The sequence below is a fragment of the Symphalangus syndactylus genome, chromosome 14 (assembly GCF_028878055.3).
Source record: "Symphalangus syndactylus isolate Jambi chromosome 14, NHGRI_mSymSyn1-v2.1_pri, whole genome shotgun sequence".
NCBI lineage: Eukaryota > Metazoa > Chordata > Mammalia > Primates > Hylobatidae > Symphalangus > Symphalangus syndactylus.
This window is the reverse complement of record NC_072436.2, coordinates 10,764,299-10,787,421: the sequence shown is the minus strand read 5'-3', so window position 1 is coordinate 10,787,421 and position 23,123 is coordinate 10,764,299. Positions and strand designations below refer to the sequence as shown.

Here is a 23,123-nt window from a genome sequence, read left to right as displayed (position 1 = left end):
GTCGCCCACCCGCAGCCGCTGGCCGGGCAATGGCACCACCTAGCGGAGGGGACCAGAGCGGCCCGCGGGGGCGGTGCGGGGACCCCAGCCTCGAGGAGGCGCTCGTGCAGGGCGGAGGTGGCGCTTCAGCACTGTCGTGGGCCGGACAGCGCCTCCCGCCCCCGGCCCTCGAAACCTGGCTTCGGAGCCCAGCCGTAGGGACCGGACGGAAGACACCGAAGGAACGGCGAACCTCCCCGGACCGCTCCTGACAGTTCCCGGGTGGCCTTGGGCCTGCAAAGTCGGAATTTGCACACCCTCCGCTAGTCCTTCCCTGAGCCCTTCTGCCCTCCTTGCCCAGCCGGGGCGGTGGGGACTAAGCAGCGCGGGGCTGCGGAGGGGCGGTCACACGCGTGACCATTCGCACTGCACTCCAGCCGCCGGCTCCTCAGGCTTTACTGGAGAGAAGCCCCGAGGAGGGCTGGGGGCAAAAGAGGGGCCTTCTGCATCTCCAGCAACCTGCGGGCTGAGCTCCCAGACCCGGCGTCGGGGCGCTCGTCTCCGGGCGGGCGCTAGGACCGGGGACAGTCAGGAGGGCGCAGAGCGGGCTGGGGCGGTGCAGGGGGCGGGGCTGCCGCGGCAGGGCGGGTCGGCGGGCGCTAGGGCAGCGCGGAGCTCCGGCGGTGGGCGGGGCATGGCGGCGCGCGCAGCGGCAGGCGGCGGCTGGATGGAGCCCGAGCCCGAGCCCGCGGCGGTGGAGGTTCCCGCGGGGCGCGTGCTCAGGTGCGCCGCGGCCCGGCCGGAGTGGGTGTAGGGGGCGCGGGGCCAGCGCGGGTAGGGAAACCGGGACCCGGCCGGGCGGCCCCCGATGCGCGGCGCTGACCCCGCGTCCCCTTCTCCCGCAGCGCCCAGGAGCTCTTCGCCTCCCGCTCGCGGTCGCAGAAGCTGCCCCAGCGCTCGCATGGCCCCAAGGACTTTCTGCCCGACGGCTCGGCGGCTCAGGCCGAGCGGCTGCGCCGGTGCCGGGAAGAGCTCTGGCAGCTGCTGGCAGAGCAGCGCGTGGAGCGCCTGTGAGAGGGGCAGGCCCGGGGATGAGGGAAGCGGGGGCGAGGCGGGCCGCGGGGCCTCCCGAATGGACTGACGCAGACCCCTCTCCACTCCTCGCCAGGGGCAGCTTGGTGGCTGCCGAGTGGAGGCCGGAAGAGGGCTTCGTGGAGTTGAAGTCTCCCGCGGTGAGCGGCGGGCTTGGTGACCGGGGACCGCCCTCCCTGCCCGCCTCCCTCCCTTGTGACACTTGCTCTGGGCCCCACACAGGGCAAATTCTGGCAGACCATGGGCTTCTCAGAGCAGGGCCGGCAGCGGCTTCACCCGGAAGAGGCCTTGTATCTTCTGGAGTGTGTGAGTGGGGCCCGGGAGGTGGGGAAGGAGTTGGGACCAAAGAACGGGAAGGACACGTTTTATCGGAGAAAAAGCACACACAACCCGATCTTTAGAGAACTGATAACCGAACTTCTAAAGCAGGAGGTAGTACGTTGCAGGGAGCAGGGATTCCAATCCACATTAGTGATGCTGCCCCACTTTCCTGGTTGGCCACATTCTTGATGCGCTGCTGAGAGGGGGAGGGGGAGGTATCAGAGCTGGGAAGTTGCCCCATTCCTCTGTGGCACTGCAGTGAGGGCTCATAAGCTGAGCTTTTGGCCCCACTTCCAGGGCTCCATCCACCTCTTCCACCAAGACCTGCCACTGTCTATCCAGGAAGCTTACCAGCTGCTGCTGACCGACCACACTGTGACCTTCCTGCAGTACCAGGTATCTGCCACCATCCCGCCTCCGGGAGCCACCCATCCACTGAATCAATGAGTATTGACAAGTACCCATAAGGTGCCAGGCACAGTGTCACATGCTGGGGCTGCAGGGCAGACAAGGGCTATGTTGTCACGAGGCGTACACTGTGGTGGTGGCCTGTTGGCTTCACATAGACTCCAGTGCTGGCAGAAGATAAGGTGGGGGAAGAGAATCTAGAGAGACTGGGCTGTTCATTCAGGTGAGAGAAGCTAGGGGCTTGTCCCAGGTTGGGGGTGGGTAGGGTTGCAGTGAGTGAAAAATAGATGAATCTCAGAAATATTTTGGAGAAAGAATGGATAGGACTTTGCCAATGGATTGGATGTCAGGATGAAGGAGAGAGAAGAACCCAGGATTACCGCCCATGATTTGGGCATGCGCCAGTGGATGAAGGGTGCTGTCATTTTCTGAGTGGGAAGAATGAAGAGGAGCAGATTTGGGAGGACAAGACCAGTCGAAAGAACTCTGTTTCAGATAACTTAATTTTGAGGAGCTTCTTGGACATCCAAGTGAGTGTCAAGCAGACAGACAATTGGAATCCAAGTCTGGAGCGTGAGGAGAGGTCAAGGCTAGATGTAAACATGGGTGCCATGAGCACATGGATGGTATTTAAACTACTGGGCTGTATGGGAGTGTCTTCAGAGTAGAGGGCTGGGTCTAGCCCTGGGGCTCTCTGTGTAGGTTAGGGGACAGATAAGCAGAAACAGACAGAGGAGTGTCTGGTGATGCAGGAGAAAAACCAAAGTGGCATCACAGAAGCCAAAAGAAGGTCTTTGAAGGAGGAAGTGGTTAGCTGTGCTGAAGCCTGCTGAGATCAAGCAGGATGGGGGACATTCTTGTCTATGTTCCTCTGGTATGAACACAGGGACGCAAGGTTGAACATGTGGCTCCTTACCAGAAACTTTCCACCTGCATCTGTGGAGGTATGGGGCTGGAGAGATGCCCACCACCTGCCATCGCTTTGTTCACATGGTGATCGGCAGCTTCACTCTTGTGAGCTTTGTATCAAAATACTCAAGTATTTCAGGGCGTAGTGGTTTTCTGGTTTCATGGCTATCAGTTTTTTTGGATTTGGCTAAATGTCATTTGTGCCGAGTAAGGTAAGTGGGAGGACAGGAATTCAGAGCCTGAGATCTTTAGGGATGGTGTTCGTAATGAAGCATGGTCCAACCTTAGTCACAGGGTTTAGAATCTGGGGGTGTACAGGAGGGGCAGAGAGGGCTGTGGGGATGGCCTGTGTCTGGAGAAACCATTTGGTGTTTTCAAGAGTGGCCATCTGAGCTTTCGTTTTTTTCTTTTGAGGTCTTCAGCCACCTGAAGAGGTTGGGTTATGTGGTTCGACGATTCCAACCAAGGTAAATCCTCTTCCTGTTTCCCTTCCACATATTCTAGTCCTGGGACCTGGCTGACTAGTCTCCAGTGGAAAATGGCCTCTCCTTACCTGGAACCCTTGGCTGGAGTGCAGTTCCTTGGGCATAGACTGGGGGCCTCTGCTGGAAGCGTTCTGAGAGAGGCAGGTTGGGAGGAATCCAGGTCATTTCATTTTATTCTGGTTTATGAACTCGAGCCCCATCTTCAGATGACCTGCACTTGCAGCTGAGTTATGTGTGAGCACTGAGAGGCAGGACTGGAACAGTGCCTGGCGCTTAGTAGGTGCGCAGGCAGATACGTAGAGTGTATGCTTAAATGAAGGACTGGGTGAGAAATTTACCATTAGTAGGGTTTCACATTTTTTATGCCAGGTTAAATGTTTTTTCCTTCATCACCTTAGTAATCCAGCATTGGTAAAAGGCAGAGACCTTCAGACTTGGAGTGGAAACGGGTACAGCTTTTGCAGTTACAGTATGTCACAAAAGCTCTAAAGCAGGCACATATTTTCTTTTCTTTCCTTTTTTTTTTTTGAGACGGAGTCTCGCTCTGTCGCCCAGGCTGTAGTGCAGTGGCATGATCTCAGCTTACTGCAGCCTCTGCCTCCTGGGTTCAAGCAATTCTCCTGTCTCAGCCTCCCGAGTAGCAGGGATTACAGGTGTGTGCCACCATGCCTGGCTAATTTTTTTTTTTTTAATTTTTAGTACAGATGGGGTTTCACTGTGTTGCCCAGGCTGGTCTCAAACTCCTGACCTCAGATGATCCTCCCACCTCAGCCTCCCAAAGTGCTGGGATTACAGGCATGAGTCACCACACCCAGCTCTACATCTTTTCTTTTCTGCAAGTGGAACCTATCCTAAGGAAATAATCGTGGATGTGTACAGTGCTTCACCTGTGAGAATGATCGATATTTATTATTTGCTGGGGCTCAGGCCCTGTACACATCGCTGAGAACAGAAGAGCAAAATCACTGCCCTCACAGAGCTTGCATTTAGTGAGGAGTCACACAGAACACACTCACTGTGCAAAATCAGTATACTTGCAAACAAGAGTTGAACAAGAGGCAGACTCACACAAATGAGAGGTTATCCCTTAGAACAGCTCTGTCCAACAGAACTTTCTGTAGTGATGAAAATGTTCCATGTCTGTGATGTCTAATACATGGGGCTAGAGCAACTGTGGGACTGAATGTTTAATTTCATTTAATTTAAATATATTTAAATCTAACTTAAATAGGCCAGGTGTGGTGGCTCACGCCTGTAATCCCAGCACTTTGGGAGGCTCAAGCGGGCGGATCGCCTGAGCTCAGGAGTACGAGACCAGCCTGGACAGCATAGTGAAACCCCGTCTCTACTAAAATACAAAAAAAAAATCAGCCGGGTGTGGTGGCAGGCGCCCATAGTCCCAGCTATTCAGGAGGCTGAGGCACGAGAATTGCTTGAACCCAGGCAGCCGAGGTTGCAGTGAGCCAAGATCTTGCCGATGCACTCCAGCCTGGGCGAAAAAGCGAAACTCTATCTCAAAAAAAAAAAAAAAAAGCAAACTTAAATAGCCACCTGTCGCGAGGGGCTCCTTTTTGAACAGCATAGCCTTAAAGCCTTAATTCACAGCAGGGAGGCCAGGCACAGTGGCTCACACCTGTAATCCCAGCACTTTAGGAAGCTAAGGCGGGCGGATCATGAGGTCAAGCGATCGAGACCATCCCGGCCAACATGGTGAAACCCTGTCTCTACTAAAAATACAAAAATTAGCTGGGCATGGTGGCACGCGCCTGTAGTCCCAGTACTACTCGGGAGGCTGAGGCAGGAGAAATCGCTCGAACCCGGGAGGTGGAGGTTGCAGTGAGCCAAGATCGCGCCACTGCACTCCAGCCTGGCGACGGAACGAGACTCTGTCTCAAAAAAAAAAAGAAAAAGGAAAAAATTCACAGCAGGGAAGAATGCTGCAGTGACTGGGGGCTGTGTCCACAATATATTATTGAGTGAAAAAAAGATCACAAAGCAGTATGCTAATACAATGCCATTTTTGTTAGAAAAAAATATACGGAGAGAGATTAGTCAGTGTGTACATAAAAGAAAAATGTTAACAATAGTTATCCAAGGTTTTTATTTTCCTATATTTTCCAAGTTTGCTAGCTCCTCTGGGCCATTGCCTAGGCAGAGGCACATGGCTGGGCCCCCTGGCTGGGCCTGTACCCCTCATGGGGGTCTGCTTAGGGCCTTAGCCCTTAGGTGTGGCTCTGATCCTGGCCCACTGACTGTCCCCTTGGCCCGTTTCCTTACACATCCCACCAGATCCCCAGGCTGAGGAGGTGGATCAGCGGCCCACCCACTGTTCTCACCCCACAGCTCTGTCCTGTCCCCGTATGAGAGGCAGCTTAACCTGGATGCCAGTGTGCAGCACTTGGAGGATGGAGACGGCAAGAGAAAGAGGAGCAGCTCTAGCCCTTGGTAATGCCCACATCAGGGTTGCCCCCAGGGAGTGCTGGTGTCTGGGGCCTTGGAAAATGCACAGGCTTTCTAAGAACTAGGCTTGGGCAGTTCCCATGCAGGCTCAGGGAGACAATAGGGGACCTGTCTTCAGCTCCCATGGGATGTGTGCACCTTAGCAACCAGGGGCAGATGTGCTGCTTTTCCCCCATGTCCCTCAGGTCCGTTAATAAGAAGGCCAAGGCCCTGGACAACTCCTTGCAACCCAAGAGTCTGGCAGCCTCCAGCCCACCTCCCTGCAGCCAGCCCAGCCAATGCCCAGAGGAGAAACCCCAGGAGTCAAGCCCCATAAAGGGCCCAGGGGGCCCCTTTCAGCTTCTGGGGTCCCTGGGCCCCAGCCCTGGCCCGGCCAGGGAGGGGGTGGGGTGCAGCTGGGAGAGTGGCAGAGCCGAGAACGGAGTCACGGGGGCCAGTAAGCGGCGCTGGAACTTCGAGCAGATCTCCTTCCCCAACATGGCTTCAGACAGCCGCCACACCCTCCTGCGCGCCCCAGCCCCAGAGCTGCTCCCGGCCAACGTGGCTGGGCGGGAGACAGACGCTGAGTCCTGGTGCCAGAAGCTGAACCAGCGCAAGGAGAAGCTCTCGAGGCGAGAACGGGAGCACCACGCGGAGGCCGCGCGGTTCCGGGAAGACGTCAACTCCGATCCTGAGGTGCAGCGCTGCTCCAGCTGGCGGGAGTACAAAGAGCTGCTGCAGCGGCGGCACCTGCAGAGGAGTCAGAGCCGGGCCCCTCACCTGTGGGGCCAGCCCGTCACCCCCCTGCTGAGTCCCAGCCAGGCCGTTTCCCCAGGTACCCCCTCAGCCTGCCACATCCTTGAGGGCCACTGGCAGCTGAGGAATCACAGGACTTTGGAAAGGGCATGGATGAACCGGGATGGATTGAGGCTTAAGAAAGACGTGGGAGGAGGGAGCGGACCCACAAGGACGGTCAGTTCTCCCGCGGCTGCAGCAGGGCCTGTGTGGGAAGGCTTAGAGATGGTGAGTCAGGAGAGGTAAGGAGGGGTGGAAACTATGACCATATCCTTAAAAAGATAAGCAACATGCATGTGGATGGCTTTGCCACCAACTAGCTGTGATCCCAACCTGTTAGATGGGAAAAGGAGGTGCCTTCTTGGCCAAGTGAAAGGAAGGCTTGCTGTCTGCTCTAAGCCCAGGGAACCAATGGGGAAAGAATAAGCTAAATGTGTTAACGATTCCAAATTACTTAAAGCCTTCATGGGAACACGGTAGATTGTAGGTAACTAGATAGGGTTGCCAGATCAGTTCGATTTGACTTTCAGTATAAATATAATTTTTCAGTGTAAGTATGTTCCAAAAATTGCATGGGATATGCTTATACTAAAAAAAAAAATGTTGCTAGGCTGGACACGGTGGCTCATGCCTGTAATCCCAGCACTTTGGGAGGCCGAGGCGGGCAGATCACCTGAGGTCAGGAGTTTGAGACCAACCTGGGCAACATGGTGAAACCGTCTCTACTGAAAATACAAAAGTTAGCCGGGTGTGGTGGTGCACACCTCTAATCCCAGCTACTCAGGAGGCTGAGGCAGGAGAATTGCTTGAACCCAGGAGGCAGAGGTCACAGTGAGCCAAGATCACACCACTATACTCCAGCCTGGGTAACAGAGTGAGACTCCGTTTTAAAAAAAAAAAAAAAAAAAAGTTGCTAAATCTGGCCGTCCTAAACTAGATGGCAGACTGAGAAATGTGACTCCCCTCCCCAGTACCTTGTTTTCTGTGTCCTTGTAGCCATGGTCCTTCAGCATATCTCTGTGCTGCAGACAACACACCTTGCTGATGGAGGTGCCCGGTAAGTTTCCAAGCAGTGCCATCTCTGCAGTATCTTGACCGCCAGGAGTTGGTGGTTAGGAATTGGCTCCTGAAGTAAGGTGTAAGCTAGAGGATTGTTCCAGGGACCCCTACCCCTACGCCTAGCTCTGAGCAATAACTAATGTTCGTGTGTGTCTAGGGAAGAGGGAGAACAACCAGTGGGTTAGCCCAAGCGTTCAGAGCCCCCAACCCTCAAGTGGCACCTCTGTGAGGCTGCTTCCTGGAACTGGTGGAGGGAAAGGGTGGGATGGAAAAGAAAGGTTGGGGAGAAGAGTTCATGTCATAACGTTTCTCATTGTATTGTCAGGCTGTTGGAGAAGTCTGGGGGCTTGGAAATCAGCTTTGATGTTTACCAGGCCGACGCTGTGGCCACATTCCGAAAGAATAACCCTGGCAAACCCTATGCCCGGATGTGCATTAGTGGGTATGCAGTGAGCCAGCATTGCCCCTCCCCCAGCTGCTGCCAGTTCTCCTGTGAACCAAGTGGGACTCCTCTGTACTCCCCTGGCCAGTGTGCCAATCTCAGAGGAACCTGAGGTCCAGAGAGGCTAAGTGACCTACACAAGGCCACACAGCCAGTTTGTGCTGCCCTACTCTGAGCTCCTCATTGCTGGCATTTTAGGGTAGTCTCTCTCCAATGCCATTTTAGTTTAGGACTCACCCAGCAGAAGGGATATGGATTGTGGGGATTTACAGGCTGACAGTGGTGAGCACCTTGCTCTTCCTAGCACCTCCCCAACCAGGGCTTTGGGACCCTCTTCATCAGAGCCCTGTGTTTTGCAGACAGAAGAGCTCATGGGCCAGAATTCTTGCACCCCAACTCCTTCTGTAGAATCTCTTCTCTGGGAGCCATAGAGCTTAGGAGTGGGCTATGGCTGGGTCTCACTCTAACCCTTTGTCCCTGCAGATTTGATGAGCCTGTCCCAGACCTCTGCAGCCTCAAGCGGTTATCTTACCAGAGTGGGGATGTCCCTCTGATCTTTGCCCTGGTGGATCATGGTGACATCTCCTTCTACAGCTTCAGGGACTTCACGTTGCCCCAGGATGTGGAGCACTGACCTCACAGCTCTGCAGGGGATGGAGCTTGCTCCAGGGGACTGGGACTGTCTGTTCTCAGGGACCATCTCGGCTGCCTCCTGTATCCAGACTCTACCCTGTAGCTTCAGAGGCCAGTCTGGGCCTTGGGCCTGGGTGTCTGATACTCACAGAGTGAAACTGTGACCCTCTCGCCTGCTGCCTTGCAGTGACCCCTCTGGAACTCAGGACTTGATTTTAAGGACCCAGGAGGTGAGGCAGAAGAGAGGACTCTGTGCCTTTAATGAGAGGGTGCCTGCTTCGTGCCATAAAGCCAAAGCCATTAAAAAGATGTCTTTTCTGCTGTTCTGTATGTACTGGGTAAACCCCTCTCGCCCCCGTGCCGTTGTCAGTGGAACTGCCCCCAGCCCCTCACCCCTGCTTTGCCCACTCAAGGAGAGCCGCTTCCTCTGATGCGGGATCTAAGAGTGAGAGAAGCCCGCAAGAGAGCAGGAACGCGACCTCGAACCTTTTGAGCCTTTCCCCGGCGTGCGTCGGAGGGGATGGGACGTCGCAGGGTTCCTGAAGGGAGGAGGGAGGACGGCGCGCCATCGGCCCTTCCCTGGGCGCAGCGGGGTGCGGGTGGCGAGAGGCGCCACCTGCAGCTGGGCGGTGGAGCGCGCTGCAGCCCCGGCTTCCGCGCCCTTTCCGCTCCCGCCTCTCGTCGCTCCAACCTCCTCCCTCGCTTGTGCTAAAAATTCCACCCGCTGTTGCAGACCCTCCGGCCGACACGGAGGAGGTGGGCGCCCCCCCCCGAGGAAAGGCGTCTCGCCGCGATGACCCGGTCCCCACACCATCCCTCTCGTGGGGCTGGAAACCCGGCCCTGCGTCCCCCGGTCACCCTCTCTGGGCTGGGCTCTGGCAGAGGAGTTGGCCCGGATCCGCCCCTCCCTCGGCAGCTCCAGGGAGTTGGAGGGACGGCTCCCCTGGAGTCTGAGAGGCGGCCCCGGACCGCGGGCGTTCCGGGAACTATTTCCGCTTGCGGGAGGCGGTGGGACACTGGGCGCGGCGTGCCGTTCTGCGTCTAGGTGCGCGCAGGTGAGGCCGGGGCGGGCCCGCGGAGCCCCGAGCCAGTTCGCGAGGCCCCGCCCCGCGCTCCCCGGGGCCGCGGATTGGCGGGAGCGCAGCCCCCACCCCCGAGGGTGCCCCCGCCCCAGCGGCGCCGAGCTGGGGGGCGGGCCGGGGGCGGGGCGCTGGGCCCCGGCAGGCTCGCCCTTTATGTAAATAGCGCGGCTCCGCCCCAGGCTCGCCGCGCCGGAGGTGAGCAGGAAGGAGACGGCCGCCCAGCAGCCGGTGGGCAGGCGCGGCGGAGCGAGCGGGGCCGGCGGTGGGCGCCGAGGGACGCCGAGGCCTCGGGCGGGGGCCGGCCCGGGGTTCCAGGTTAGGTGCGCGCGGGACTCGCCCAGCCGGGCCCGCCCCCTCGGGGCTCCCACCCGGGGCGGGGAGGCCGGGGAGGCCCAGGACCCCTGGGCTGTCGGGCCAGGGCGGGAGGGCTGCGCCCGGGTCCGCGCGCCTCGCCCCTGTCCGCGTCGCTGTGCTGGCGTGGGAGAGAGACACCTGTAGAAAGTTCCGCGGGGAACTTCTCTGCCTGATCCGCGCGATGACTGAAACTTGGGCTTGGGTTTGCACAATAATGTTGGCTCAGGAGAGCAGGAGAACAGGTGCCCGGGTCGGCTGGGGGTGCGGGGGGCACCGCGGGCAGAGACGGAGTCCCCGGGCCCACGTGCAGGCGTCAGGCCAGCGGGGTTGGCGACGCGCGTCTGCGGTGACCCCCTCCCCACGGGCGGCGGCCGGAGCGCGGTGCCCCGGCGGCTTAGCCCCTGCCCCTGCCATCTGGGCTGTGTCCCTGCCGGCCCTTTGTGCCTCCTAATCCCCGGACGCAGGAAGCCCGCGGGAGGGACTTCGGTCTCCGGCCTTTCTCCAGCCGGGGCGGCTTTGGACACCTTAACATGACTGTGCGGAGACCCAGTCTGCCCTCCATGCCGACGGGTGGGGTTTGCGCTGTGGGATTTGGAGAGAAGTGGAAAATAATATCTTGCCAAAGAAAGTGTGTCTTAGTTTGTTCCGGCTGGACGATTGGTGGACACACTGGTCCTTGGCTGTGGGGAGAACTGACCGTAACTAGGGGAGCTGTAGAGTGGAGCTTTGAGGCTCTCACCTGAACAGGTGAGCTTTGAGTGAGGAGGGCGCCCCTTCCCCTGGGGATCCGTATGCGACTGCCGGCAGCCTTAACCTGGGCCCCAGGGACCCCCTGCAGGAGTTTGTAGTTCAAGAGAAACTTGAGTTCTCTTGAAGGGGCTACAGAGAGGATTCTGAGCAGGGAGCGGGCAGGGAGGGAATGGGTGTGTCAAGGTGACAAGGAAACGCTGGTAGGAAGAGCAGAGCTGCCACAGAAGAGCTGTGGCTCAGCCCGGGGGAAGCCAAGGTCAGAAGTGGCAGTTGAGGCTGGGTGCATTGGCTCACGGCTGTAATTCCAGTACTTTGGGAAGCCAAGGCAGGAGGATCGCCTGAGCCCAAGAGTTTGAGACCAGCCTGGGCAACATAGTGAGACCTCGTCGCTACAAATAATAAAAAAAATCAGCTAGGCATGGTGGCGTGCACCTGTAGTCCCAGCTACTCAGGAGCCTGAGGTGGGAGGATTGCCTGAGCCCAGGAGGTGGAGATTGCAGTGAGTCATGATGGCGCCACCACACTCCAGCCTGGGGACAGAGTGAGACCCTGTCTCAAAAAAAAAAAAAAAAAAAAAAAAAAAAAAAGGCATTTGAGGAAAACTGAGTCTGTGTGAGCAGAGGCACGAGGAGAATTGTGGGAGAGATGTCTCAACTTTATTTTATGAACTGAGCTTTGGGGTTTAGTTTTCTTGGGCGATCTTCCCACAGTGCTAGCTGTGGCAGACAGAACTGAAAACTGAGCTCTTAAGCTTCTAATCAGAGTTCACGCCTTTCCTCTGAAGTTAGACTGGGCCCATCTTTGTGGGGGCCCCTGGACAGGGTTTCCAGGGTCCAGGGTCATTTGGCATCCCCATTCTTCCTTGAGGCAATGGAGTTTCCCCTTTGGTGTCAGATTAATATGCTTTTAATTATATGAAAATGACACTACATTCATAAATAATAAAGCAGAAAAAAGTAACTGTTTTCTCTTTTTTTCTTTTTCTTTTTTTTTAAACTAAGTTGACCAAATTCTTTTTTTCTTTAATAATATATTTTTTAATTTGTAGAGATGGGATCTCACCATATGTTACCCAGGCTGGTCTCAAATTCCTGGACTCAAGTGACCCTCACACTTCAGCCTCCCAAAGCGTTGGGATTACAGGTGTAAGCCACTGTGCCCAGCTGTTAGTAACTTTTTTTTTTCTTTTTTTGAGGCAGGGTCTTGCTGTGTCACCCAGGCTGGAGTGCAGTGGTGGAATCACTGGGAGATGGAGGCTCACTGCAGCCTCGACCTCCCAGGCCCAAGTGATCCTCCCACCTCAGCCTTCTGAGTAGCTGGGACTACAAGCGTGCAGCACCATGCACAGCTAATTTTGTATTTTTTTTTTTGAAAGGGGGTTTTGCCATGTTGCCCAGGCTAGTCTTGAACTCCTGGGCTCAAGTGATCGTCCTGCCTCCCAAAGTGTTAGGATTACAGGTGTGAACTGCCACGCCAGACCCGTTAGTATAAATCACTTTTTAATATACCACAACATTAAAAGAAAAAAAGGCCAGGCATGGTGGCTCACACCTGTAATCCCAGCACTTTGGGAGGCCGAGTTGGGCTGATCGCCTGAGGTCAGGAGTTTGAGAGTAGCCTGACCAACATGGAGATACCCTGTCTCTATTAAACATACAAAATTAGCTGGCCATGGTGGCACATGCTTGTAATCCCAGCTACTCGGGAGGCTGAAGCAGGAGAAGCGCTTGAACCCGGGAGGTGGAGGTTGCGGTGAGCCAAGATCACGCCATTGCACTCCAGCCTGCGCAACAAGAGCGAAACTCCATCTCAAAACAAACAAACAAACAAACAAAAAATGGCCCATAATCCCAGGTGATCGCTGTTCATTTAAAAAATAGAAAAGGCAATAGGAGCCCATAGTGGGAAAAAGGAAACATTGTAGAAAGTGTAAAATTAGAGAGCAAAAAATTAGGCCGGGCAAGGTGGCTTATGCCTGTAATCCCAACACTTTGGGAGGCCAAAGTGGGTGGATCACAAGGTCAGGAGTTCGAGACTAGCCTTGCCCACACGGTGAAACCGGTCTCTACTTAAAAATGCAAAATTAGCTGGGCGTGGTGGTGAGCGCCTGTCATCCCAGCTACTCAGGAGGCTGAGGCAGGAGAATCGCTTGAACCCAGGAGGCAGAGGTTGTGGTGAGCCGAGATCGTGAGATTGCACTCTAGCCTGGGCAATAGAGTGAGACTTCGTCTCAAAAAAAAAAAAAAAAGAGAGCAAAAAATATCCCTCCTGCCTGACAGTCCTTTTCTTTTTTTTTTTCTTTGCGACGAAGTCTCCTGTGTCGCCCAGGATGGGGCACAGTGGCGTGATCTCAGCTCACTGCAACCTCTGCCCCCCGGGTTCAAGCAGTTCTCCTGCCTCAGCATCCCAAGTAGCTGGGATTGCAGGCAGGTGCCACCAGGCCCGGCTAATTTTTGTATTTTTGTATTTTTTGTAGAGACAGGGTTTCACCATGTTGGCCGGGCTGGTCTTGAACTCCTGACTTCAGGTGATCTGCCTGCTTCGGCCTCCCAAAGTGCTGAGATTACAGGCATGAGCTGCTGCACCTGGCCCCTGACAGTCCTTTATTTTCATCCTTCTATCCTTCATCTCTTTAAAAACAAAAAATAAAAAAATAATTAGGCCGGGCGCCGTGGCTCACACCTGTAATCCCAGCACTTTGGGAGGCCAAGGCGGACAGATCATGAGGTCAGGAGATCGAGACCATCCTGGCCAACATGGTGAAACCCCGTCTCTACTAAAAATACAAAAATTAGCTGGGCGTGGTGGTGTGTTCCTGTAATCCCAGCTACTCGGGAGGCTGAGGCAGGAGAATCGCTGGAACCCAGGAGGCGGAGGTTGCAGTTAGCCAAGATCGCGCCACTGCACTCCAGCCTGGTGACAGAGCAAGACTCCGTCTCAAAATAATAATAATTAAAAAAAAAAAAGACTTTTAGTGTCTTTCTAGGCTTCAGGTGTAGTTTTGACTCGTTCTTTGCCAAGTTCTTGCTGTGTGACCTTAGTGTGGTCACTGACCCGTGCTGAGCTTTGTTTTCACAGATAGAAGATAAGAAAGGTCACCAGCACGCGTGGCCTGCCACACAGCAGGCACCCAGTGAGGGCGCACTCAGCTTCCATGAAGCATAAGAGGCATCGGTCTCTCCCAGGCCTTTGGGTAGGCACTTGGGCCTTTTGGAAGTGCCTGATGGGTTTAGGGAATTTGTCTTCTCTGGAAATCAGCTGACGGCTCATGAATTTGTAATATTTTAAAAGTCTCTGGCTGGGCATTTTGGCTCATGCCTGTAATCCCAGTGCTTTGGGAGGTGGAGGAGGGAGGATTGCTTGAGCCCAGGAGTTCAAGACCAGCCTGGGCAACAGTGAGATTGGGTCTCTACAAAATTTTTTTTAAAAATTAGCTGGGCATCAGCCGGGCGCGGTGTCTCACGCCTGTAATCCCAGCACTTTGGGAGGCCGAGACAGGCGGATCACGAGGTCAGGAGATCGAGACCATCCTGGCTAGCAGAGTGAAAACATGTCTCTACTAAAAATACAAAAAATTAGCCGGGCATGGTGGTGGGCGCCTGTAGTCCCAGCTGCTCGGGAGGCTGAGGCAGGAGAATGGCGTGAACCCGGGAGGCGGAGCTTGCAGTGAGCTGAGAACTCCAGCCTGGGCGACAGAGCGAGACTCTGTCTCAAAAAAAAAAAAATTATCTGGGCATCGTGGTGTGCAACTGTTGTCCCAATTACATGGGATCGCAGGAGGATCGCTTAAGCCCAAGAGTTTGAGGCTGCAGTGAACTATGATGGCGCCACTGCACTCCAGCCTGGGTAACAGAGTGAGACCCTAACTCAAAAAAAGAAAAAAAGTCTCTAGGGGTCAGAAGTTTTTCAGTGAGGACCTTTTTCAGGAATTGAGGGCAGCAGTGGAGGACGCGGACTCTCCTAAACGGACCTTGCATTCCAGTGGCCCTTGATGCCTCCCTTGCTCCTTGGGAGGGCCAAGAGTGACAGCCGGTTGCCTGGGAGTCTTTCCTGTGGTGGGGATGTCGGAGAGTGCAGGATTAAACCTGCTCTGAGTTCTGCCTCAGCTGAGGAGGGCTTGCTGGGTACACCCTCCTCACCCTGCTGGGTGGCAGGGCAGAGAGCACAGGCCTATGCTGCTCTGTTGGCATTAGGAGACTTTCTAGGAATGCCACTGTGTCCCCTTTCAACCTTGCTTGGGGAGAGGATGTCCTCACCTGCCAGGACTTCCCGGCCCCGGGACCCTCCCTTCGGAAGATGAAGTGCTGCCTGGGGCCAGGTGGCCCACGAGCCCCTGCCCGCACTGTGGGAGATCTGCGCATCTCTGGCAAGAGCGTCCAGGAGCCATCTAAGGGGTTTAGTTTCCCCGGGGAGCTATTCGCTCTTCCTGGTCTTTCCAGATGAGTCAAAAGCAGCTGTTGAGACACCTGAGTTGGGGGCCAGAATGGAGGCCCAAGAGACCAATGTACTTTCTCCTGGGCCGGCTGCTTTGAGCAGCACTGGCTGCCTGGACTTATCTGACCTCAGTCCTCAGATCTGAGAGACCCTCCTATCTCTCTTAGGTCATGTCGTTCTCAGGGTTCCTCCTGGGGCGAGGCATGCCAGGTCTGCTTGGCAATGCTGTTTTCCTCTGTCAGGAGCAGTTTGCAGGGAGAAAACTGGGGACAGGGCAGGAGACAGGCGTACCCCAGCGGGGCCACCAGCACTGCTTGCCCTCCCCAGCCCTGGCTCCTTAAGAATTCCAAGGAGACCCTCGCTCGCTGTGCCTGTGGCCATGGCTTTGCTCGGGTCCTTTTGGGGTGGCCTTCCCCACAGCCCTGCCTCTTAGAGGAAAGTGGCTTTGAATACTCACCCCACTCTTCTTCCCAGGAACCACAGCGAATTCTTGAGCTAGGAGAGGCTGCTCTGGGCGTGGGGACGAGGAGGCTGAAAGGCACCTGACTCTACCCTTCAGGAATTCAGCAGAGACTGGAGCCTTCTCTCGAGACACCTGACTCAGTGTTCCCAGAGTTTGACGAGAGGGACATCTGGGCACATGACCATATGACTGTAATAAATTTTATACACACACACACACACACATTTTTTTTTTTTTTTTTTTGAGATGGAGTCTTGCGCTGTGGCCCAGGCTGGAGTGCAATGGTATGATCTCGGCTCACTGCAGCCTCCCTGGGTTCAAGTGATTCTCCCACCTCAGCCTCCCCAGTAGCTGGGATTACAGGCGCCCGCTACCATGCCCAGCTAATTTTTTGTTTGTTTGTTTGTTTTGAGATGGAGACACGCTCTGTTGCCCAGGCTGTAGTGCAGTGGCGCGATCTCGGCTCACTGCAACCTCTGCCTCCTGGGTTCAAGCAATTCTCCTGCCTCGGCCTCCTGAGTAGCTGGGATTACAGGCATGCACCACCACACCTGCCTAATTTTTGTATTTTTAGTAGGGGGGATTTCACCATGTTGGTCAGGCTGGTCTCTAACTCCTGACCTCATGTGATCCACCTGCCTCAGCCTCCCAAAGTGCTGGGATTACAGACGTGAGCCACTGCGCCCAGCCCTCTAGTAAATAATATTAACATTTAATATAATTCTGGAATTCTCTGGGGGTCCTGGAGCTTTGGTTAAAGGCAGGGTCCACAAGGGTATTCCGAACAGGATGCCAGGCGTGACGTCTACAGGGCCCTGGCCTTGGCTGGAGACGAGGACAGAGTAGGGAAGTTCCCTGAGAACCCTGTGGGGTCCTACCTCAGTGTTTCGTGGGGTCAGTGATTGGCAGATAGCTTTTCTAGTTAATCCCTAGTCAGTCTTAACTGTTCGTTCATTCATTCAAGTATTTTCTTTTTGTTTTTTGAGACGGAGTCTCACCCTGTCACCCAGGCTGGAGTACAGTGGCACGATCTCGGCTCACTGCAAGCTCCGCCTCCCGGGTTCACACCATTCTCCTGCCTCAGCCTCTGGAGTAGCTGGGACTACAGGCGCCCACCACGATGCCCAGCTAATTTTTTGTATTTTTAGTAGAGACAAGGTTTCACCATGTTGGCCAGGATGGTCTTGATCTCCTGACCTCATGATCTGCCCGCCTCGGCCTCCCAAAGTGCTGGGATTACAGGCGTGAGCCACCGCGCCCGGCCCATTCAAGTATTTTCTGATGCCTCTTGTGTGGTTCTAGATGTTGGATGTGATCCTTAAACAAAGCAAAGATGTCTGCCATTGTGGAAAGTTCTTTCTAAAAGGTGAGAAGCCTGCGTGACAGAAAGTAAAAGTAACTAATAAATTGTGTTAAAAGGTGATACGGGCTATAGGGTAAAAAGAACTAGAGCAACAATTGGGAACCTGCATGCTAGGGGACAGGTTACAACTTTAACAGGTGGCTAGAGTGGGCCTCTGCCAGAAGGTGACATTTGAGCAAAGCTTTGAAGGAGGTGAGGGAGCTGTTTGAATAAAATTCCAGTCCCTCCCATGAGGCACCTGGATGAGGCCAGCACAATCCCCACCTCCTGGAGCTGACATCTGGAAGCTTCTGGGGACAGCTGTTCCAGTTTTAGGGCAGGTAGGAGGCCCTAGAAAGGGGCCTGATTGGATGGGCTGGGTGGCCTTTCCACACCAGCCCCAGGCAGGTGGTCCATCTTCTCCCCAGAATGGTTTTGCTTTTCCCTGGACTTGACTTTCTGCCAGTCACTTCCCTGGAGAGAGAGTCTGGTGTTGGATTGTGAAAGGGGGCTAAGGTCTCCAGAATGGGGATACATTCCCACCTTCCACCCCATCCTCACAGGCCCAGGAGGGGCAACAGAAAAGAAACTTCAGGAGGAGTCTAGGCACGGCGGGAGGATCCTCTTGGGGTTGAGGGATGGTTGTGATTCCATAGGATAGACGGTGGGGGGGAATGGAGGCTGACCCCAGATGGGGCCCATCCAGCCTGCGAGCAGGCAGCGCCTTTGTCCTGGGAGAGAGTCCTGACCTGAGCAGAGGATTCTGCAGTCAGATTGGAATGCAAATTGGGACTTGGATTTTTTTTTTTCTTTTTTTGAGAAAAGGTCTTGCTCTATCACCCAGGCTGGAGTGCAGTGGTGCCATCATAGCTCACTGCAGCCTCAACCTCCTGCGCTCAAGTGATCTCCCCACCTCAGCCTCCTGAGTAGCTGGGACTACAAGTGTGTGCCACCATGGCTAGCTAATTTTTAAGTTTTGTTGCTGAGACAAGGTCTCCCTAAGTTGCTCAGGCTGGTCTTGAACTCCTAGGTTCTGCGGATCCTCCTGCCTCGACCTCCCAAAATGCAGGGATTACAGGCATAAGCCACTGAGCTTGGCAAAGGACTTGGACTCTTAAGTGTTTGAGCTTGGGGCCACTCTGAATCGATCACTTCATAAGTAATTGTAAGAATTAAATGAGATGGATGTAAAGTGTTATCCAAAGTCACATCCAGCCATAGCTAGCTCACAATCCCTTTTACTACTTAGCAACAGCAGGGACAACAGTCCTCCGTTCATGCCCCCATTCCCTCTGGTTTGTGTTCCCCTAGATCCTACTCCATGGAACTGCCCTTCAGCCAAGGTTTGGTTGCTAAGCTGCTGGCCAGGGACCTGCCTGGGAAGGAGATTGGGCTTCCCAGGGCGACATGGGCACTTGCAAAGCGGCTACAGGCATCTGAGTTGGCACAGATGCCGTAGGGGTCAGCAGCTGCCTCTGTGGTTTAGATCCCTGCCCACCACTGCCATCAGAGTAGGAGGTGCAGGGGCGGATTCACATCCGTCAAACAGGAGGCCACAGCCACACTCAGGCCTCACACAGGATGTCACAGAGGGGAAGGCAGCTTCTTAATCAGCAGCGGGCTGTGGGGAGCACGAGCGAAGAAGAGAGGAGAGCATGGGACATCAGGTGGCACGCCCTGAGAGCAGGCAGCTGGTGCTGGGTGCGGCCCTGGGGGCCCTCTCTGGTTTGGGCTGGGTCTGGAGTCCTGCTGCTGGGTGTGGACTCTCCCAGCAGATCAATGAGATCAATGGAACTTCCCGAGCTATGGAGGGAGTTTCTTGAGGGCTGGCCCCTCCCACATCTCCAGGCCAGAGGGCTGGCTTGGCTTGGCCAAGCCTTGGTCTCACAGGGACAAATTAGCCCAGGTGCCCCAAACGGTGGCAGGGCGGGAGAAGCAGTCTGGCCTGGGAATCCCCTCTCCTCTGGGGCACAATCACATCTGCCACTTAGAGCAAGGGGGGGCCCAAGGCGAGTCCACCCCTATGCAGTTATTCTCTCTCTGCCCCCACTGGTCTCTTTCTTGAGCTCTTGAGATGGAAGGCAGGCCAGAGTGTGGATTTTCTGGCCTGTCACCAAGTGGAGAGCTCTCCTGTTCTTTCCAGGTGGGTGTCCAGGCGTGTGGACACCTGTCCTAGGCCTAGAAAAGTTTTGCCGGCCAGCTGCAGAGGTGGGTGAGTGGAACAGGGAGGAGGGAAGGAAGCAGTCGATCAGCTGCCCACAGGGAGCTCTCAGGCTGGTTCCACATGCAAGGCACGGACTTGGGTAGAAAGTGGATGGGAACCAGCCACAAGACAGCAAGCCTCGTGCGGCCCGGCTCTAAACCCTGGTGCCCGCCGCAAGGGAACAGAGCAGGGCAGAACAGGGAGGGTGGCTCAGAGGCTGGTCTGGTGACAGGCAGGAGTGGAGACAGGTTGGATGGCCTTTAGAAGTTAGGGGGGTGGAGAAGGTTTTCCCGAGAAGCCTCGTCTCAGAGGTGGCGCTCTGGCCAGGTGGCAACTCCAGTGACCGTTTCTGGTGTTAGACTTGAGGACTTGGGGGGCTCCTCAGCCTGTGGGCTCCTGAAATTGTCTCTTCTCCACGTTCCTCCCAGGTGTGTCACTGAAGTGCACAGCACCTGAGAGTTTGCCAAGCCCACTCCCTGGCCCCGCTTTAAAGCCTTAGGACGATGGAATAGAAAAGTCCTTTCTACTCAGGACCCTGAAGCCCAAGGTCGCACAGCTAGTCCCACCTGCCTGTCTCCCCCGCTTTCCGGACCTAACTATTGGGTATCTCTAGGGGATACCTCTCCCCACTCAGGTTGCGGTGGCTGGAGAGGAGCCCACGCCTGGTGAGCACAGGACATTCCACCAGCAGGACGGGGCTGGACCCACCCTCCCGCCTGACCATGCCTGGGGCCTCATCCCTTCTCTTATCCACCCTGCCTAGGAGGCAGATAAACAAAAAGGAGAAAAAAGAATCACCACTAATCTCATAACCCTTCCGAGTACATTGTCAAACACAGGTATTTTTAATAGATTCTGCCTGACTCTTGGATTCTTTGTACATATAGTCCCATGCCATGAAATGGCCTTTTGTCCATTTATTTATTTATTTTTTGAGACGGAGTCTTGCCCTGTCGCCCAGGCTGGAGTGCAGTGGCGCGATCTGGGCTCACTGCAACCTCCGCCTCCCAAGTTCAAGCAATTCTCCTGCCTCAGCCTCCCAAGTAGCTGGGGTTACAGGCACCCACCACCATGCCCGGCTAATTTTTTTAGTAGAGACGGGGTTTTGTCATGTTGGCCAGGCTGCTCTCAAACTCCTGACCTCAAGTGATCCGCCTGCCTTGGCCTCCCAAAGTGCTGGGATTACAGACGTGGGCCACAGTGCCTGGCCCTTTTGTTCCTTTTAATGACTGGAAGGCTTTTGTCATAGGCCTGAGCATACTTCACCTGTCCCCTGTTGTGGACCATTTAGGTCGCTTCTAATTTTTTCTGACAGCTTAATAAATAGCACATCAAGGCCAGGAGACATGCATGAGGCTGGGAGGCTGTCCCTGTCCACCATGGTTTTAATGGATCATTTTATCCTAAGGTGTGTTTCTTCCCCATCTGAACCCATCTTGACCATTCTCAGGACTCTGAGATAAAATGGTCCCTTTACCCCTTAGGATAAAATGATCCCAGGTTGGGTGTGGTGGCTCACGCCTATAATCCCAGCACTTTGTGGGGCCGAGGTGGGCGAATCACTTGAGGTCAGGAGTTCGAGACCAGCCTGGTCAACATGGTGAAAACCCCAGCTCTACTAAAAATACAAAAAAATTAGCCAGGCATGGTGGTGGATACCTGTAATCCCAGCTACTCAGGAAGCTGAGGCAGGAGAATTGCTTGAACCTGGGAGACACAGTTATAGTGAGCCAAGATCACATCACTGCACTCCAGCCTGGGGGACAGAGTGAGACTCCATCTCCAAAAAAAAAAAAAATCCCTTAAAACCATAGTGGAAGGGACAGCCTCCTAGCCTCCCAGGACTCTGAGAATGGTCAGGATGGTTTCAGATGGGAAGGCTTTTTGGAAGGTGACTCTTTTTTTTTTTTTTTTTTTGAGACAGTCTTGCTCTGTTGCCCCGGCTATAGTACAGTGGCACAATCTCGGTTCACTACAGCCTCCACTTCCTGGGTTCAAGCAATTCTCCTGCCTCAGCCTCCTGAGTAGCTGGGACCACATGGCGCCCATCACCACACCTGGCTAATTTTTTGTCTTTTTAGTAGAGACAAGGTTTTGCTGTATTGGCCAAGCTGGTCTCAAACTCCAGGCCTCAAGTGATCCGCCCGCCTTGGCCTCCCAAATTGCTGGCGTGAGCCACCGTGCCCAGCCTGGAAGGGGGCCGGGCTGATTGAGGGGGCAAGAAGGTATTTCACACAGAGAATGGCAGGGACCATAGTGAATGGGGCCAGGGTAGGGCTGAGTAGATGGAGCAGCCAACGCAGGGCCAAGGAGAGAGGGCCAGTGACATGGAGGAGGGAACGGCGGGGGGAGGGCAGGCCCCATCAGGTCCCTGCCTAGGACAGCTCAGGAGGCCCACTTTGTCATCTCTCTCATGTCATCTGCACAGACCTCTGCATTGGGCCCCCCACTTATCTTCATCCTGAAACATAGAAGCCTCTCTCATCTTGAGGCTTTGCAGCTGTTGTTCCTTCTGCCTAACACACTGTGCCCCAAGTTGTCTGTGGCTGGCCCCTTCCCACCAGTCAGTCTCAGTGGAGACCTCGCCTCCTCTGTTCATTCATTCATTCAACAGTTAATGAGTGAGCACTTGCTGTGTGCACTCGGATACAGCAGTGAATAAAAGGACAAAAGGCCTTGAATAGGAAAAAGAAAGCTACTGCTTGTGGAGGATTACATAGGTAATCAACAAGATTAATAAGTAAGCTATTCAGTGTGTCCAAACTTGGCCAGGTCCAAGGAGGAAAGCGGTGCAGGGAAGGAGAGAGAACGCCCCAGGAGATTGCAGCTTCAGGTAGGGGAGGGCATGAAGGTATCTGGAGGAAAGTGTGACCCAGGCAGTAGGAACAGGGAACACACAGGCTCTGACAAAGGAATGGTCACTGAGACCTTTCGGCCGTCAAAGCCTAATTGCTGGATCTTTTTTTTTTTTTTTTTTTTTGAGACAGAGTCTCGCTGTGTTGCCCAGGCTGAAGTGCAGTGGCTCGGTCTTGGCTCCCTGCAAGCTCTGCCTCCCGGGTTCACGCCATTCTCCTGCCTCAGCCTCCAGAGTAGCTGGGACTACAGGCGCCCGCCACCACGCCCGGCATATTTTTTTGTGTTTTTAGTAGAGACGGGGTTTCACCGTGTTAGCCAGGATGGTCTTGATCTCCTGACCTCGTGATCCGCCCGCCTCGGCTTCCCAAAGTGCTGGGATTACAGGCGTGAGCCACCGAGCCCGGCCAATTGCTGGATCTTTGCATCCTCCTTTTCTTTCTTTTCTTTTTTTTTTTTTTTTTTTTAGAAACGAGAGTCTCAGTCTGTGGCCCAGGCTGGAGTGCAGTGGTACAGTCATAGCTCACTGCAACCTCAGACTCCTGGGCTCCACTGATCTTCCCGCCTCAGCCTCCCAAGTAGCTGGGACCACAGGTGCTTGCCACCGTGCCTGGCTAATCCTTTTTGTTTTTTTGCTTTGAGACAGAGTTTCGCTCTGTCACCTAGGCTGGAGTACAGTGGTCGGCTCATAGCTCACTGCAGCCTCAACTTCCCAAGCTCAGGCAATCCTTCCACCTTAGCCTCTTGAGTGGCTGGGACCACAGGTGCATGCCACCATGCCCAGCTAATTTTGTTTTTATTATTTTTAGAGATAGGGTCTCCCTATGTTGCCCTGGCTGGTCTTGAACTCCTGACCTCAAGTGATCCTCCTACTGCAGTCTCCCAAAGTGTTTGGATTACAGGCATGAGCCACTGTGCCCGGCCCTCCTTTCTTTTCAAAATTTTTATTGTTCCATGTAAATTTGAAAAAATCTCCTTTCCTTTTTTTTTAGAGACAGGGTCTCATTATGTTGCCTAGGCTGGTCTCGAACTCCTAGGCTCAAGTGATCCTCCCACCTTGGCCTCCCAAAGTGCTGGGAT

General features: G+C 54.8%; 2 protein-coding genes across 19 annotated transcripts in view; both read left to right on the top strand.

The window, feature by feature from the left end:
- The first annotated feature begins 45 nt into the window (after positions 1-45).
- TSEN54 (tRNA splicing endonuclease subunit 54) lies at positions 46-8,892 on the top strand. 10 transcript variants are annotated; one of them, XR_010115508.1, is made up of 12 exons: positions 46-762; positions 885-1,049; positions 1,148-1,211; positions 1,294-1,377; positions 1,690-1,788; positions 3,124-3,176; positions 3,593-3,643; positions 5,538-5,639; positions 5,840-6,670; positions 7,425-7,485; positions 7,813-7,929; positions 8,413-8,434. XR_010115508.1 is itself a non-coding variant. In XM_055240893.2 (12 exons), the coding sequence occupies exons 1-12, from the start codon at positions 674-676 to the stop codon at positions 8,481-8,483; spliced, it is 1,773 nt and encodes a 590-aa protein (XP_055096868.1). In that variant the 5' UTR covers positions 47-673; the 3' UTR covers positions 8,484-8,892. The 10 variants fall into 10 exon arrangements, 6 of the variants coding, with proteins under 6 accessions (XP_055096868.1, XP_063473217.1, XP_055096869.1 ...); XR_010115510.1 differs by having other exon boundaries at positions 47-762; positions 5,840-6,468; positions 7,457-7,485; XM_055240893.2 differs by having other exon boundaries at positions 47-762; positions 5,840-6,656; positions 8,413-8,892.
- Positions 8,893-9,824: 932 nt separating this feature from the next.
- The window catches only part of LLGL2 (LLGL scribble cell polarity complex component 2), a 50,269-nt gene continuing 36,970 nt past the window's right edge, over positions 9,825-23,123 (top strand). For 8 of the 9 annotated variants that reach the window (XM_063617102.1, XM_055242478.2, XM_055242475.2 and 5 more), the window contains exon 1: positions 9,825-9,959. The gene's annotated coding sequence lies outside the window, so the exon portion shown is untranslated. Of the gene's footprint in view, positions 9,965-23,123 lie in introns of all 9 variants that reach the window. The other variant, XM_063617098.1, reaches the window with a different exon arrangement.

Excerpts from the sequence above, each read along its gene's own strand:
- TSEN54 (XM_063617147.1), top strand. The coding sequence starts at position 674 with ATGGCGGCGCGCGCAGCGGCAGGCGGCGGCTGGATGGAGCCCGAGCCC. Across the intron at positions 763-884 it reads CCCGCGGGGCGCGTGCTCAG|CGCCCAGGAGCTCTTCGCCT; the intron begins GTGCGCCGCGGC and ends CTTCTCCCGCAG. Across the intron at positions 1,378-1,689 it reads CCTTGTATCTTCTGGAGTGT|GGCTCCATCCACCTCTTCCA; the intron begins GTGAGTGGGGCC and ends CCCCACTTCCAG.